This window comes from Oryx dammah, unplaced genomic scaffold (assembly GCF_014754425.2).
Source record: "Oryx dammah isolate SB20612 unplaced genomic scaffold, SCBI_Odam_1.1 HiC_scaffold_24, whole genome shotgun sequence".
Classification (NCBI taxonomy): domain Eukaryota; kingdom Metazoa; phylum Chordata; class Mammalia; order Artiodactyla; family Bovidae; genus Oryx; species Oryx dammah.
In genome coordinates, this window is record NW_024070208.1 from 11,872,501 (window position 1) to 11,891,184 (window position 18,684).

Genomic DNA, 18,684 nt, shown 5'->3' on the forward strand with positions numbered 1-18,684 from the left:
GGTAGCCTGTCCCTTCTCCATCAGATCTTCCTGACCCAGGAATGGAACCAGGGTCTCCTGCATTGCAGGCGGATTCTTTACCAACTGAGCTACCAGGGAGTATATAAAATAGACATACTGTTCACCACAGGGAACTCTACCTAATGCACTGTGGTGTCCTAAGCCGGAGGGAAATCCAGAAGGGAGGGGATACATGCATATGTGTGGCTGACGGAGTTTGCTGTGCAGTAGAAGCTAACATGGATCTGAGAGTTGGACCATAAAGAAGGCTGAGTGCTGAAGAATTGATGCTTTTGAACCGTGGTGTTGGAGAAGACTCTTGCGAGTCCCTTGGACTACAAGGAGATCCAACCAGTCCATCCTAAAGGAAATCAGTCAGTCCTGGGTGTTCATTGGAAAGACTGATGCTGAAGCTGAAACTCCAACTCTTTGGCCACCTGATGTGAGGAGCTTACTCATTGGAAAAGACCCTGATGCTGGGAAAGATTGAAGGCAGGAGGAGAAGGGGATGACAGAGGATGAGATGGTTGGACGGCATCACTGACTCGACAGACATGAGTTTGAGCCAGCTCTGGGAGTTGGTGACGGACAGCGGGCCTGGCGTGCTGCAGTCCACGGGGTCGCAAAGAGTCGGACATGACTGAGCGACTGAACTGAACTGAACCGAGAAGCTAACACAACATTGTAAAGCAATCATACTTCAATAAAAATTAATTAATAAAAAATAACAATTAAAAAATACAGAAAACCAGCTATTTCAAGTAAAAAGAAATAAAAGAAAGGCAAGAAGTGATATCTCCAGCTAATGTTTCAACAGAGAGGAATATGTGTATAGTGATGTGCTGGAAAATGGTTAACAAATTGCCCTGCAGGGGCAAAGCAGCCCTGATTTGTAGTGTTTGCTAATGTCTGTGGTAACTGATTTTATCAACAGAGAGGGCCCCTGGATTAGAAAGAGCCAGTGTGCGTCGGCTGTGTAGCACACCACTACTGCATCCCAGACGTGTGTCCGTGATGTTGGCAGATGGTCAGTTCCTGTGGCAGGTTCCTAGAGAGGTCCCGTGGGATGCTTTTTAAGACCAAGGACATATATTTGGTTGACCAAGATAGCAGCTCCTGCCCAGAGATTGTCAGTAAAAAGGTTGCTTCGTAAAACAGGAGTTTTCTGAAATTTCTGATTGTGTACTTTTAATAGGATAATTGTGTTCTAATACTACTGTGGCACTGAACTTCTGGTGCTCCTTTTTATTTTTTCATTATTTGCTTCAGCTGCAGCCCTGCCTCTGCACTTGCAGTTTCCTGAACATACCCTGCACCCTTGCCTCTGAGGCTCTACCTGGTTTCTCTCCCACCCGTCTTTACCTGCTGACTCCCGTGAACTCTTCAACTCAACGATCATCTCTCCCAGGAAGTCTGCTCTGACCTCTGGTCTGGAGTCTGGGCTCCAATATCACTTCGTGCTTGTCGCTATACAGTGGTCGCTACCTGTGCTAGGGTCTGCTTCCCGTCTCCCCAACTGTCTCCTTTATTTTTTCTCATCTTTATCTGCATGGTGGTTAGCATGATACCTAGCATAACAGATGATCAAAGCAAACTGAGACAAATCACTGAAATACAAATAAGACTCCACTGTTGAAAATCTGTGCGTGCTGCGTGCTCAGTTGTGTCCGACTCTTTGCGACCCGTGGACTGTAGCCCGCCAGGCTCCTCTGTCCATGGGATTCTCCAGGCAAGAACACTGGAGTGGGGTGCCATGCCCTCCTCCAGGGGATCTTCCCGACCCGGGGACTGTACCCACATCTCCTGTGTCCCCTGTATCACAGGTGGATTCTACACCAGCTGAGCCATCAGAAAAGCCCTACAGTATCTTAAACTAGTCAGAAGTAGAAGGTTTTGCAGTGTTGTATTCATAATAGGCTAATTCGATGACACATTTCTACAAATTTCTGTAAGTGTAAAGGGTACTAATACTAGAATAGGGAAACATGAATGTATATCAAAAGCCTAACCACAACACAGTTTCCTAGCTATTGCTACTGTGTGTGTGTGTATGTATGTGTGTACAAGTGTGTGCACGCATGCCATATTGGAGGTATGGATCCTCGGTGTTGAGCTGAAACTCTTATCTGGAGTGTATTCTTATTTCCCTTGGCTGGAGATGAACCCCCTAATGCTCTCACTGAAGATGAATGGTCTCTATTCCTCCCATCAGGCCACGCTCTGGGAAGATTCCATCCATCAGAGGGCAGAGTGCTGGAGTCTTATTAGAATCACACCATGTTGGGCTTAGACCACCATGAGGGCAGATGGGCAGTTCCTGCCCTACCACCTGGCTGGTTAGCTAACGCCACCTCAAGTGTCAAGACCTAGTGCAAAGGTCACGTCCTATGAAGTCTTGCTTGGTCCCTCCATGAGCAGTCTCTTTCACGTATCTTCCATAGATATCTGCTATGGAACCTATACATTTTATTGCTTTTAATACATGTCTATTTTGCTCTATCAGAGTGTTTTTCAAACATATTTTCCACAGCAGAAAATGAACTTTACATTGAGATCCAGTATACAAAAAATGCATGTACACATATGTGTGTGTGTACTTGAGCCAAATATTCAATGAAATTTAATGAACTTTACTACATGTGAGGTGCTCTGATATTTTCTCTTCTAATCCTCTGGGAAAAGGAATGTGCCTTAGTTTTCCTCAGCATCTCCAGTGCCAGCACAAGCCCTGGTACCCAGTGGCATGCAAGAACTGCTGCCAAGTAGCACTTCAGAAGCACTGGCTCTCAGACAGTAAATACCCGAAAGGTAAATAACATCTGAATGGTTACTTCCTGAGGTGACATGCGAAGGTGCCCTATAAATCGAATTTCCTCTCTGTTCTGAAGGACAAAAAGGAATATGTGTATAGGATTTGACCTCTTATGTGTAGTTTTGGCAATCTCTTAAACCTCTCTTTAAGTTTTCATCGATGAAGATACATCTCAAGGGTCAAGCCTGACAGATGCTGGGCATGATGACCGCTGCAAGATATTTTACCAACATCCTTCCTACCTGGGAGGCCAGTACGCTCTCACTCAAAGAGAGGTCAGGGAAAAAAAAGTCAGTGTAAAGCTTGTCCTTAGCAGGACACACACACACACACACACACACACCCACCCACCCACCCACCCACCCAGGAAGGAACCAGGCAGTTGGTAAGTCACCCAAGGCAGACTGGCTTTTGTAGAGAGATGTGAATTAACTCCAGTTACAACGATACCTCTGGCATGAGTGTGTTGCTCCCAAAACACACCACATGCTGTTCTAATTAGGAAGAAATCTGGAAATCATATTCCAAGCTGTGTTAGCTTTCACGAAGATCACCTACAAGGTGTTCAAAGCTGATAACATTCTCAAAGATGAAGGCTGAAGCAGGGAGTGGGGAAAGAAAACAAGACATGCTGGCCTCTGCATCAGACAAGACCCTCGGCGCTAATACTCTCCGGCCCACAGAGCTGGCTGAAAACGCGTCTCTCTGCTGCTTTAACCCTGATCAAAACTGCAGGGCACAGCTGCTTCACATCCTAGTAATCTACGTGGACTGACTGCGCTTTGCTGGCACAGCGTACTCTTAAAGGGTATATTTATTGTTACGTAAGAGTCTGGGAATTTTAGGTCTCATTTTACTTTTTTCATATAGGTCAGATTTAAATACTGTAATTTTGGATCATTTATGAGGAAAACAAACATAACCTAAGATCTACTGTATAGGGCTGATTAGTCTTGCAAATGCTCGTGGGTACAATTTCCACAATTGGTGCCCACCTGAGAGGATTTTCCAAGCATGTAAAAGCACCTCGCCATCTATTTCACTCCTGTTTTGTTGGTTTAATGTCTGTCCGGCTTTGTACGTGTCTTATGCTTGTCTACTTCTGTTATTCTTCCTGAGTTAATCGGTTCTTGACAAGTAAGAACCAGTATCTAGCCAAAATCCAGATACAAATGAATGCTAACTAAAACGCTCTGTTGATGATGTCAAAACCCATCAGTAGAATTAAGCTCTTCAGGGCAATATGGTGGACCCTTAGGCTGATGGGTCAGGCTGGCAGTCAGTCTGGTTTCAGCCAGTATTTGAATTAAGTACGAAAGGGTGATAGCATTAGTTGTTTGCCCACGTGTATTATTCATTCACAAACATGTATGTGCTTGCTATGTACTAGGTTCTTTGTGTAGCTACTGGGGATGTTTTGCTATTGTTTTGTTGCTAAGTCGTAGAGGGCAAAAACACCCTGCCCTCAAGGAACTTGAAGTCAGTGGAGAAGAAATCAACTACTCATGCAAGTAACACAATGGGAAATAGTGTGATAAGAACTATGGAGAGAAGGTATAGGCTGCTATAAAAGCATACGTACAGGGCCTTGACTTCATTCTGCATTTACCTAGACTTGCAAAATAGCTTCGAAACTAACTATTGGATGATAGTGAAGAATGATTCTTTTTTTTAACGACAAAGGTCCATCTAGTCAAAGCTATGGTTTTTCCAGTAGTCAAGCTAAGCACCGAAGAACTGATGCTTTTGAACTGTGGTGTTGGAGAAGACCCTTGAGAGTCCCTTGGACTGCAAGGAGATCCAACTAGTCCATCCTAAAGGAAATCAGTCCTGAATATTCATTGGAAGGACTGATGCTGAAGCTGAAGCTCCAATACTTTGGCCACCTGATGGGAAGAACTGACTCATTTGAAAAGACCCTGATGCTGGGAAAGATTGAAGGCAGGAGAAGGGGACAACAGAGGATGAGATGGTTGGATGGCGTTGCTGACTTGATGGACATGAGTTTGAGCAAACTCTGGGAGTTGATGATGGACAGGGAAGCCTGGCGTGCTACAGTCCATGGGGTTGCAAAGAGTCAGACAAGACTGAGTGACTGAACTGAACTGAATAGTATTGTGCATTTTTATTTTTTTAAATAAAGTATTCAGAGATAACTGAACTATTTATGATAAAAAAGATAGAAAATCTTGAATTAGCTTAAAACAAAAAACTCAGGGTTGGGAACTAGGAACGGAGTTAGATTTTCTTCTTGAAGTTGAGAGAACAGGTCCACAGGATTCATTACATGTTTCTATTTTTGTTTATGTTTGAAAAGTTTCATAATAAAAAGTTTAAGAAAAACTTTGCTGTTGTTGTTCAAGTTAAGTCACGTCCGACTCTTTGCGACCTCATGGACTGCATCATGCCAGGCTCCTCTGTACTTCACTATCTCCTGGAGTTTGCTCAGATGCAATGTCCATTGAGTCGGGGTGATGATATCTAAACATCTCATCCTCTGCTGCCCGCTTCTCCTCCCACCTTCAATCTTTCCCAGCATCAGGGTCTTTTCCAATGAGTCAGTTCTTTGCATCAGGTGGCCAAAGCACTGGAGCTTCAGCTTTAGCATCAGTCCTTCCAATGATTATTCAGGACTGATTTCCTTTAGGATGGACTGGTTGGATCTCCTTGCTGTCCAAGGGACTCTCAAGAGTCTTCAACACCACAATAGGAAATCATCAGTTCTTTGATGCTCAGTCTTCTTTATGGTCCAACTCTCACATCCATATATGACTACTCGAAAAACCACAGCTTTGACAATATGGACATTTGTCAGCAAAGTAATGCCTCTGCTTTTTAATATGCTATCTAGGTTTATCATAGCTTTTCTTCCAAGGAACAAGTGTCCTTTAATTTCATGGCTGCAGTCACCATCTGCAGTGATTTTGGAGCCCAAGAAATTAAAATCTGTCACTGTTCCCACTTTTCCCCCACCTATTTGCCATGAAGTAATGGGACTGGATGCCAGACTTTAGTAGTACTAAACTGAATACTCATCAAATGGGACTATTACTACACAAAAGTAGAAAGCAACATTTTTCTGTGTGTTTTCTTTTTCAGGGTCTCCGCTTGCTTTTATTCCATCCTCTCCTTTCTGACCCCCTTGCCCAGCTCCTCTGTATTTGAAGTACCTTCTGGTACTCTCACTTGGATTTGAAGTCTTCTCTGCAGCATTTACTAGAGGTGTATGTTGTCTCAGACGGTAAAGAAGCTGCCTGTGATGCTGGGGACCTGGGTTTGATCCCTGGGTCGTGAAGATCCCCTGGAGAAGGGAATGGCAACCCACTCCAGTATTCTTGCCTGGAAAATCCCATGGACACAGAAGACTGGCAGGCTACAGTCCAAGGGGTTGCAAAGAGTCAGACACGACGAAGTGAGTAACGCTTTCATGGTTTTCTCAGTTCCTTCTCCACTTTTTCTCTCTCTTCCCTTATATCCACTAAATTTAGTTGCCTTATTATCACAGATGCTCCCTAATTTCTTTATCCTGTGGGGCAATTGTACTTCACAGAACCAGATTCCTCACTGTCCATCATGGGAATTAGAGAAGGGGTTCTACACTTGCACCCAAGCATGACTTACAACTGGAGAAGTAAATGGTAACCCACTCCAGTATTCTTGCCTAGAGAATTCCAAGGATAGAGGAGACCGGCAGGCTACAGTTCACGGAGTTGCAAGAGTCAGACATGACTTAGCGACCAAACCACTACCACGACTTACAAGTCCTTCTGTGTGAATTGCTCTATTCATTTGCCCACTTACACAAAAATTGAGACAGGACTGGTGAGGTTTTCAGTGTGGGAACAACAAGAACTCATTGGTTGGGAAGGAGAAGATGATGTGTATTTAATTATTCGGTTCCTTTCCCAAGTAAATATTTATTGTTCATATGAAATGTAAAATTAAAACTGTATCTTAATTCTAACAAGATCTTGCATTATTGGATTCCTCCCACCTTTTTTTTTGAGATGTTTAAACTGTTTCCATTCCTAACATCATTTGTCCTTACAACCTCTCTGAGAGGAAGGGGGAAGGGAGTCACCTATCACCAAAAGAACAGACTGACGCACAGCGAGGAGAAATCAATTGTTGGAGGTCTCCGGGGAAGCCGGCAGAAGGGCTGGGAGTGACACTTGTCATATCTACCTGCTGAGTACACGAGGGCCTGAAGCCTTGCAGGGTTTCCTGAGGGTGTGTCCGGAGGGACCTCAGTTTTTGTCCCCATTGTTCTGGACTGTTTACTTGCAGGATGTTTAAGCCCAGCACATAATGTAATACCAGATGTCCTGCGTGGGAGGAATTTCGGAACTCGTGGATGCTGGAGAGCGTGCTTTATTTGAACTGTGCCCAGCTCCTTCCATGGAGCCCAACAGCTTAAATCTGCCTCCCAGACCATGACTCTCACCCTCAATCCCAAAGGAGATCTTCCTGGTTCTTTGGTACTTGTCACTTTGAGCTGAAGAACCCAGGTGGATGTCTAGGGAAAGAGTCATGAGGTTTCTTCTCATGTTCCAGATGATTCCAATCAGAGTGGTTCCAGAATGAAAGCTACAGGCTCATGGGCCTGGATCTCAAGGCCTCCACCCACTGACAGTCACACTGACAGTCAACCCCACTCCCCACTGGCCCCAGCTGGTATGGATATGGCTGGCTCTCTCGCCACAGTCACTCTGCTCATCCTGGCTTGCTCACTTAGCTTTCCCTTCCTGGAAGGTCCAAATACTGGCTGTGTTCAGGCCTCACCTCACATCAGCCCAGTGACTTTTCCCTTCTCTGTATGGCTAGAGGGCACAGCCTCTGTATCACGTGACTTCAGTACTTAAACAGGGTGTGTGTGAAAGTACGTGTGTGTGTGTGTGTGTGTACACTAGTCCTGTCTCCACATAAATCTACCAGATTCCTGAGGGGCAGGAAGGGACTATCATGGAATGTTATCTCAATTTGCTATGTGGCCTGGGAATAGATGTGGATGGAATGATCTGACTTTAGTTTCTCCAGAGGGAAATACCTTTGGTTTTACTTTTTTAAAAGATTTATTTATTTTTTTGATGTGAACTGTTTTTTAAAGTTTTCATTGAGTTTGTGACAATACTGCTTCTGTTTTCTATGCTTTGGCTTTTTAGCCTTGAGGCACGAGGGATCGTAGCTCCCTAACCAGGGATCAACCTGCACTCCCTGCATTGGAAGGTGAAGCCTTAAGCACTGGACCGCCCAGGCAAGTCCCTGGTTTTACCTTCTAATGTGCTCAGTTCTTCCTCTATACCGTTATATGCAATTAACACATTTAAAAGGGCCTGAGCAGAAAGAGCTGGAGATTATGTTCACTCAGCTGTCTCCAATGGGGGGGTGAGGTGGCTACGGGTTGCAGTTTGTGGTCTAAGTGGCTGCATGACGTGGAGAATCACAGAACCTGGGTCTGCCCAGGGTTTGCCATGACGTTTCCCCGCTCCAGACGCAGTGGGGACCACCCACCTCTGTTGAAACGCTTTCTGGCCCATCTCTCTCGCAGCTCTCTTCACCTCCTCAGGCACAGCATCTTTCTCGGCCTGAGAGACCTGGTAGACTGTGTGGCCTGCGTCCAGCCGGTAAGGACCTCCCTTGCCGCCCAGGCCTGCGGTATCTCTTCCACCTGGGAGGAAACCATGAAAGTCCAGGTGACTAGTCTGATCTAGAGCACAAAAGAGCAGGGCTTTAAGGCAGTCCCATGAAGTATATTAATTATACCTGCGTGCTGTGCTAAGTCCCTTAAGTTGTGTCCGACTCTTTGAGACACTGTGGATTGTAGTTTGCCAGGCTCCTCTGTCCATGGGACTGCCCAGGCAAGAGTACTGGGGTGGGTTGCCATGCCCTCCTCCAGGGGATCTTCCCCGCCCAGGGAACAAAACTGTCTCCCACGGCTCCTGCGTTGCAGGCACACTCTTTATTGCTGAGCCAGTGGGAAAACTAGTGATTATTCAAATGACTTTCTTCTGGAAACACAAGGTGTCCCCCAGTTTAGGATACTCTTCTTCTCCATCCAACGAATTCCAATCCATATTTCAAGGCTCAGTCCGAAATCCATGACACCTCACCTGATGACAGCCACACAGGGATCAAAACGCTTATGCCCTGTTTGTTATTCCTTAATTTTTTTCTCTTCTTACCACCTATAAGATGAATGGGATTATATTTTATATTTCTTTGTAGCTCTGTACCTGTAAGAGTACAGAGCTTAAACATCGTAAATACTTGATGTGTTTGTGCGTGCAGTCGCTTCAATCATATCCAACTCTTTGCGACAGCCTCCTCTGTCCATGGGGATTCTCCAGGCAAGAGTACTGGAATGGGTTACCATGCTCTCCTCCAGCAGATCTTCCCAACCCAGGCTGAACTCGTGTCTCCTATGGCTCCTGCCTTGCAGGCAGATTCTTTACCTCTGAGCCACTGGGGAAGCCCCAGATACTTCGTGTGTAAATATATGTTAATTAAATGAACAACACTCCTCTTTCTTCGCAGTAACCTGATTTTTCATTAAAATCAAAGAAAGATGGTTAGGCTATGGATATTGCTTCTTCTGCCTTGCAAGTGGTAAAAATAAAGCGCAGAGAGGTTAAGTGACAGACATGTGAACTCATATCAGTGGCTGAGCCAGATGAGAAGTCAGCTATTATACTTTGACTTTTAGCTTAGAGTAACATACCATAGATAAATACTGTCAGCTTCAGGACAGTTTTAAAATATAAACCCAAGTTTACATGCTTGTTGGAGAAGGAAATGGCAATCACTCCCGTATTCTTGCCTGGAGAATCCCTTAGACAGAGCAGCCTGGTGGGCTACATACAGTCCATGGGGTTGCAAGGAGTTGGACATAACTGGACTAACACTTTACATGGTTGTAAACGTGTATTATGTAATACTGTATGTTGTAGGTATAAATTAAATGCGTAGAAGACTAGGTAGGTAATATTATAAGAAGTGGTGAGAACTTGGCTAACTAGAGAGGACTTGCCTTGTCTAAATATATTCAAATTCAAATCATCTTAAAACATGACATGGACTGCCAAAATATATATATTGGCTAGATTTGGGCCCTGGGTTACCAGTTTATTACCCCAGCTTTATAATGATTAAAATATTGGCAATTAGTTTCTTTTGTTCCTTTACACATAAGTTGGGAACTTAGAAGAGATCCCAATATTGGAGGGGTAGCATAATATTGTACATTATAGTCAAGTATTGATTAGTATAGTATACTAATAGTATTAATATGAACACTAGCATGATATAGTACAGTATTGTATAGGTAAGTCACACTGCCTGAGTTTGAATCCTGGTTCCAATGTACTAGTCACGTGTCCTTGAGGGAAGTTCGCTAACTTCTCTGTGTCTCAGTCACACTCAGCACAGCAACTGGCACAAAATGAGAGCTCTATAAGGGACTTCTCTCACTATCATTATGTAGACAACTTCCAGTCGCATAGAGTGAGCTCATTTCTAAGTTTCATAAAGTGGAAATTTTGAAAGTGTTTAGGCTTTGGATAAATTATGCTACGTTTTCCTTTTCTCCCTTGAAGCCTTAATTGGTGTAATAAGTTAAAAGTAAGAACTCAGCACGCTCTGCTTCCCTTATCAAAGTCCAGGTAGGTCATTTCCTTTTGGGAAATACCATGAGAACAGCCCATTAATTATAGTATTTTTATCCTTTGATTCCAGCACATCTTATTTCTTTTTTATTTAGAAATTGTTGGTGGAAAATTCCACCTTGGATGTGTGTGCCTCCTGGCTGTTGCTTATGGGTGGTCAATGGGCGGAGAGGACTATGGTCATGAGATTCAGGGGTGGACATGCTGTCCTGAGAGCTGACTCCCTTTCTACCGGAGGTGCTCCTTAGTTATGGGTAGGTCATAAATGAGAACTTAAAACTTCCCAGGTGCTGAGATGAGATCTTTCTGGTGAAAGGAGGGAATGACTTACAACCGTTTAGAGGCTGGTGTGAGTGACAGTCAGTCCCTTGGCAAAGTCAGATGGGGGTGGAGAAGACGTGAGCGTGGAATTCTTCACAACCTGCACTTCCAAGAAGCCTTTAATTTGAACTTGTGACTCCAGAGTGTGAGCTCAGCTGCATGACACTCTTTGCGACCCCATGGACTGTAGCCTGGCAGGCTCCTCTGTCTATGGAATTTTCCAGGCAAGAATACTGGAGGGGGTTGGCACGCCCTTCTCCAGGGAATCTTCCCAACCCAGAGACTGAACCTATGTCTCTTTCATCTCCTGTACTGGCAGGCAGGTTCTTTACCACTAGTGCCAAAATGAAAAGGCTTGCCAGAGAGTCTAGATCTCAAGGTATAATATTGAAACTAACCCTGGATATCCTAAATCTGTGAAGATAGGGGGGAAAAAGACAGAGAAGGGGTTTTGATGATGAAAAAGGAATCAAATGACTCATGTAATCAAATGATTACCTTCAGTGCAGAGAATTCTGAGGCAGAGAGGGACAAAGAGAAAAAGAATTTGTAGCGAAAGAGCCTTGACAGACTGACAACCCAGCTGGGAAGTAAAAGCAGGGTCATCAGCCCGGACAGATATACGAGCTGTTAGATACCAGCTGAATAACAAGTGAGCACCTCCGCTCCAGAGTAAGTAGCCTATGGCTGGGAAGCCTGCATCTGGCCAGCGTGTCCCACAGTGCATTCCACAGGGATTAAATCCTGCTGGCTTGACACTAACTTCCAGATCAAAGGCCATTTCTAAAAATATCCTTCCTTTCAAGCCGATGCTTGATGAATAAACAGAGCAGGCGAGGGGTCCACGGGCCTGCTGGATAGCACATTGTCCCCGGACGGTAGCCCATTTCCTCCCGAGGCTGTCAAGGCCAAGGAGCACAGACTGTCCCCAGCGAAGACAGAGAACGGAGCTCATGCTGGCGCGGCTCATGGCCGCGATAAGATCAGACGGTGCGCACACAGTCTGGCCCTATTCCTGCAGCCCCACAGCTGTGTCGCTCCAGCTGCCGCAGAGGAAAGAGGAAGGCCGTGGTCTTGGCTGGGAACAATGCTCTCGACAGGCAGCCAAGAGGAGGGGCAGACCCCAGTCATCGGCTCAGACCACAACCATCTCTCTTATCTCAGAACCCCGCAGCCTCGATGTACTCTCTTCTGAGATGTGGAAGACAAGGACCATGTCTTTTCAAAGTCAGCTGGTCCAGAAAGAATTTACTGTCGATTTCTGGAATGGTCCCAAGGACAGGGAATTTAAAAGAGGGGATTAACACTTTTAATGAATGCGTTTTTCATGCCAGGTCTTGAGCTCAGCACTTTGCAGTCATAATCTTACTGAATCCTCACCACAATCTTGGGAGGCAGTTCATAGTAGACCCCTTTGATCAATGAGGACCAGAACGGTCTGAGGTCAGGGGGTTGCTGCCTCTGACTGTCTGCTGAGTCTGCGGGGCTCCAAATGCCAGGGCTTTTCCGTGTCTTACAATCACGCTGCGTCAGAGGGCAGAAGCACACTCCAGCTGACTAATGGGGTTGGAGGAGAAGGCAAACTGATTCCTGAGCCTTCTTGGGGCTGGTGGGCTGTCCACATGGGCTCACGGAGTCTCTGGAAGCCTGACCCAGGAAAGTGCCCGTGCTACCAACCTGTGCCGCCAGCCCAGGTGTTACCACCCACGTGTGGCATGTTGTCTGGGTCTTCCTTTCCGTGTTTGGGGGAACTCACGTCTTCACTGCTCTCTCTTTCGATTGTTATCTAAAAATGAAGAAATAAGATATTATCACTCTCCGTGACCAAGGCCAGGACCTGCAGGACAGAAAGAAAGGACTGTTTATCCCTAAGTCCTTAAGGTAGCTCATAACCTGATAGATACTGTTGATAGATGCTCATGATAGATGCTGTTCGTGTCTGGCAAAATTTCACCAGATTTTACATCCACTGAGTTGGGAAGGAAACAAATTTAATTATAAAAAATATTCTTTACCCAAAAAAAAAAAAAAAAAAAAAGGAGTTAGACTGGATCATGGGGCTTCCCAGGAGGTGCTAGTGGTAAAGAACCCGCCAGTCAATGCAAGAGATGCAGAAGACAAGGGTTCAATCCCTGAGTTGGGACGATCTCCTGGAGAAGGGAATGGCAATTCACTCCAATATTCTTGTCTGGAGAATTCCATGGACAGAGGAGCCTAGTGGACTACAGTCCACCTGGTCCAGCTGAGTCATGGCAGATAAACATTCATCTATTTAATTTTCAAAGAAATCCCATTCCTCAGAAAAAGGCTATTTTATACAAAATATATGAAAAAAGAAACCCAGAAAATATACCTTTGTGTGCTTCACTGATATATGTTATGTGCACAGAGACTAAAAACTGCTTATTTTCTGGGCCCACTCTCATTACAGTATTTTAGCTCTCCTAGTTCATCTGTATTTTAAAATTGGACTTACTGTTCCTGCAGATCAAACAGAACAAGAGGTACTTTAGCCTTTCTCTTTGAGAGCCTACGGCTCATTCATTGGTCCCTAATTTAATTCAGCACAGATTCACCAAAAGTACTGATAACCACACTGGAGTTCCATCCTAGCAGTCAGATCAGTAGATATTACTCCACAATAAAAAGCATTTGAAGCAGTCACATTCATGCACCCTATGAGCCTGCTCCCAGATACAGTGATTTTCAGGGCAGACCAGATCAACTGTTTGTTTGTTCAAATAAGCCTTAATGGGAAATATATTGGCAAGGTATCATCTGAAGTACCGTGAGGCCTACAAAAGCCATGGAGGGTTGGTCACTGCCCTCGAATTGCTCACAGTGGAGCAGGGGAGCTTGGAAATGGACCTGGAGCATGACGCCAGGTCAGTCTTGAGAGCTGACCCGTGCCTTCTTAGTGAGTGGACTTTTCATTCTGGATGTTAGGATAAACAAAGGTAGGTAGGTAATTTAAGGCCTTTGCAAATAAAATGGCTATCAAGAATGAATTCAACACAATTTCCATTGTGTTATATCCAGACTAGTTCATTTCAAATGTTATGACATTGTAACAAGATTTCAATTAACTGGACCTTTCTGCCCTTACCAGGGAAGCCCTGGTGGTTCAAATGGTAAAGAATCTGCCGGCAGTGCAGGAGATGTGGGTTTGATCCCTGGGTCGGGAAGATCCCCTGGAGGAGGGCATGGCAACCCACTCCAGTATTCTTGCCTGAAGAATCCCATGGACAGAGGAGCCTGGCAGGCTACAATCCAGAGGGTTGTGAAAGAGAGGGACACAAGTGGGTAACTAACACACTTCTGCCTTTAGCTTTGGCAGCACTGACAGAGGTTTTGCCATAACTTCTGCATATTTTAAAATTTAGCAGCCAGGACGTGAGAGTTGACATGAATTCCACGCATACAATCATGCTCCCCCAAAATGGGTGAAAATAAATTCTTCTTTTAAAAAATTAAACTATGCAGAATAGCTAGCAACATTTAGAGAACAAATAAACATTTAAAGTACTTTCCCCAAAACTTGCCACCACTTTCTAACTTTTTTAGAGTGTAAGAGATTCGTAGTAAATTAAAATATGTATACTGACTACAAGAACTCTAGACCAGCACTAACTAATAAAATTTTCTGTGCTGATAGAAGTATTTATACTGGAGGGATCTAATATGGTAGCTTATTACGCAATGTACCTACTGAGTACTTGATTTTTAAATTTTATTTAATTAACTAAAACTTAAGTTTGAAATTACCATATGTAGTCCATGGCTATCTCACTGGACAGCACAGAACAAGGACAAGCTTGCCTCAGCCAGGAGATAATGTTTGGTTATCTTAGCAGTATCTTATAGATGTTTTCCACGAGAAATGAGAAAAATAAGAAACATTTCAAAATTGAGATAGAGTTTTATTCTGTGTCAATTTAAGAAATCTACATAAAAGTTATGACTACAGTCAAATGGATTTTTTTAAAAAACATAATGGAACTTACATATGGAAATATATTATAATAAGATGATAAGCTTTTTAATCCATAAAGATACATTTATTACAATAATGGCGTTCAAAACACTTCTGGAGTGCTTTAGGAAGGATCTGTAGAGTCCATGGCAGATTCTATTTTAATATCTTTAATGGTGGAAATTATGTATTCTTTAAAAATAGATTTGATTTTTAATAAATAGCTAAAGGATATTTGGAACTGACATGTATGAACCAAATAGTTCTGATGTGTGTGAATTATTTGCTAACTTACTCTGTACTCTTTGCAAAGTCAATTACCTTCTCTGAGGCTAAACCTTCTCATCAGAAACTAAAGGGGGTTGAACTAAATAATTTCTCCTGTTCCACTTAACATTGACATGTTCTATGTAACTGATTAAACAGTTCAAAATCTGGTAAATGAGCGGTTTTAGTCAAAATCAAATTATAAAACAATGAGACTAGTTTGCTTCATAGGAGTTGTGACACCTCTACAGGTCAATTCTAAAAGAGGAAGCTCTAAAAATGGTCTGGGCCACGACAGCATGACTGGAGTAACTGTTCTTAACACCAGCCGTCACTTTAGGGTGTTTGTATTATCTATTAAAAATAAATAAACAACAAAGTCCTACTGGATAGCACAGGGAACAATGGAAAAGAATAGAGGAAAGAATGTGTATATACATACATATATATGTAACTGAGACGCTTGCTGTACAGTAGAAATGAACACAACATTGTAAATCAACTATGCTTCAGTACAAAATGGGCTTCCCTGGCGGCTCAGACAGTGAGGAATCTGCCTGCCATGCGGGAGACCCAGGTGTGATCCCAGGGTCGGGAAGATCCCCTGGAGGAGGGCACGGCAACCCACTCCAGTATTCCTGCCTGGAGAGTCCCACGGACAGAGGAGCCTGGTGGGCTACAGTCCATGAGGTCGCAAAGAGTCGGACTAGACTGAGTGACTAACACTTTCACTTTCTTTCAGTACAAAATAAATAAATAAAAGAATTTCAGAAGAGGCATAGGAAACAGAGTCCTAGGTGTCTTAGTAACTTTACTTTCATTATAAACCAATCTCCTTTATTTATTTTACTTTACATTACTGTAATGGTTTTGCCATACATCAACATGAATCCGCCACGGGTGTACACGTGTTCCCAATCCTGAACCCCCCTCCCACCTCCCTCCCCATACCATCTCTCTGGGTCATCCCAATCTCCTTTAGACATTTCACCACGATTCAGACAGGAGAGCCTGGCGGGTTGCCGTCTATGGGGTCACACAGAGTCAGACACGACTGAAGTGCCTTAGCAGCAGCAGCAACAGCTGTAAGAGAATAGCCTTTCAAGAACAAGTACTAAAAATGATGGCATAAGGCAAAAGAAAAGGGCTCTCAAATAGCCCCCTCAGCTACCTGCAAAATGACACTCTTGGAGCTGTGAAGACACCTACAATGGGCCATTGGGGAGGAAGAAAATTTGTGTGAACTTTCTAGGCAGAAAGGAACTGCTGCGCTGTCACCTCTGTGTCCTGCTGGGAACTGGCACGGCTCACACTGCCAACAAGGCTGCTCCCCGCCAACCCCAAATGGGAGTCTGGAGACGTTTCAAAATTGACAAATTCTTGACAAAAACACTCATCAGCCCAAACACAGTGGATTCCAGAAAACACATACCATGAATTACCAAGGACACTTACTTAAAAGCAAGCATTTGGGGAGTTTATCTGAATCTGAGTCATGCTATGAATGCCATCGCAGTCACAGGAGTCTGTTTCTCTAGGTGGATGGGAGGAGCGCATCTGATAAGCGGTTTCCAAAGCCATTTGAGGGCATCTCTTATGTGAATTGACAATGATTCATAAAAGGTACAAGGCAGGAAGCCTAGGACAGTCCAGCCCAGACAGAAACTGCAACAGACACCAAGGAACGCATATCATTCGAGGAAGCTTGCCTCCTGGGGACAGAAAGATGCTCAGAATCTCTGGTCATTCAGAAAGTTGATAAACTGCTGAACTATTTGAAGTATGTGTTGAGAAAGACTTGGAATGCATTTCCTTTGAGGACTGGTCTCATCTAGAAGGCCTTCCCTGGTGGCTCAGATGGTAAAGAATCCGCCTGCAGTGCAGGAGACCTGGGCTTGATCCCTGAGTTGGGAAGATCCCCTGGAGAAGGGCATGGCAACCCACTCCAGTATTTCTGTCTGGAGAAATCCATGGACAGAGGAGACGTGGGCTACAGTCCATGGGGTGGCAAAGGGTACGGCAGAACTGAGTAGCTGACAGTTTCACTTTTCATCTAGAAAGAGTTCAAACAAGCCAATCCAGTTACTGATATACACCCTACTTAAGTGAATACTTAAGTGTTCACTGACAGCTTCGCAGGTGGCGCTAATGGTAAAGAACCTACCTACCAATGCAGGAGACAGGGTCTCCTGGGTCAGGAAGATTCCCTGGAAGAGGGCATGGCACCCCACTCCAGTACTCTTGCCTGGAGAATCCCATGGACAGAGGAGCCTAGTGGGCTACAGTTCATAGGTTTGCAAAGAGTCAGATACGACTGAAGCGACTAAGCACGCACTCATGTGTTCTCACATGGATCAAAATTTTGCCCCAAACACAAAATATCATGGTCTCTTACAAGCGCTGATGCAAACTGATGCCCATGGTGAGCTCTTTGCTGTGTTGGTCACAGCTGATGCATCCTACATCCTTTTAGATAAGCAAGTTATAATCCCAAGGAGTTGTCCTCTTTCATATGAATCAAGATGTAAAAACAAAACAAAACATAGACCTTGTAAATTATAACTCATAAAAAATGTTCCAGAGTGAAGCAACCCAAACCCAAAGTAGCGGAGGGACATGACTCACAAAAGCCCTGTAATCCTAGGCAAGGCCCTATACTTTAGGCTCCTCCTCACACTCATGATTTTTTAAAAACCGTCAGTAAAATGATATAAATAGCCAGAACACACTCTTGGAAGGAAAGTGCGTTCTTGGAGGAATGACTGGACAACACAGCCGATTCTCATTTTCCAGCTGGAGACAAGGTGTGGCTCAGCAGGCGTTTGCAGCTGCCTCTCCAACATCCACTGCCTCTTTCTCCTCTCTAAACAGAAGTCAGATGAATCATGGTTAGCTGGGATGAGGCCCAGCCGTCCCATCGCCCTCTGCCAGCGATGTGTCTGGGGAAGAAAGTCTGGGAGCTGCGACGTAAGACAAATTCTGTTGGGAGGTTTCTGGGAAAGATTTTCCTCTTGGGTACAGAGCTCACTTGCGGCCCTGCAGGGACAGCCTGCCCCTCCCTTGCAGCACACACGTGTGCTGGCTTGGACATGGAGTGAGGACATGGTGCTTCGAGCTGGGGTGTCCACCTGGTGACCACGGGGCAACGAGGAGGAGGTGGCAGAGGGGAGGATGGAGCGGGTGGTGTCCCTGATGACACCGCTGAGCTGCTCAGTCAGCCGCAGAGTCACTTCTGGTTTCTACATCAGCGAATAATAAATGTTATTAGACATAGGTTTTTTTTTTTATAAAGAACTTTGTATTCACTTATTTTTGGCTGTGCTGGGTCTTTGTTGCTGTGGGGGCTCTGCTCTAGTTGTGGTGGCTTCTCTTGTTGCAGAACACGGACTCTACGGTGCACAGGCTTCAGGAGCGGCAGCGCGTGGGCTCGGGAGCTGCAGTTTCCGGGCTCTGGGTACAGGCTTGATGGCTGTGGCACTCGGGCTTAGTTATTTTGCAGCATGTGGGATCTTCCCGAGGTAGAGATTGCACCCATGTCTCCAGCATTAGCAGGTAGATTCTTTACCGCTGAGCCACCAGGGAAGCCCTGTCCTTATAGTTTAAGCTACTGTAAGTTGGGTTTTCTGCTACTTGGAGCCCAATGCATGCAA

At 44.6% G+C, this 18,684-nt stretch overlaps 1 protein-coding gene across 1 annotated transcript in view; it reads right to left on the reverse strand.

Annotated features, from left to right (window-relative positions):
* The window catches only part of VWA8 (von Willebrand factor A domain containing 8), a 380,884-nt gene that overhangs the window by 47,019 nt on the left and 315,181 nt on the right, over window positions 1–18,684 (reverse strand). Inside the window, exons 38-39 of the mRNA XM_040267183.1 lie at window positions 12,472–12,580; window positions 8,324–8,480 (exon numbers count right to left, since the gene is read on the reverse strand). Of these exons, the coding sequence (XP_040123117.1) occupies window positions 8,324–8,480; window positions 12,472–12,580 (266 nt within the window). The remainder of the gene's footprint in view (window positions 1–8,323; window positions 8,481–12,471; window positions 12,581–18,684) is intronic.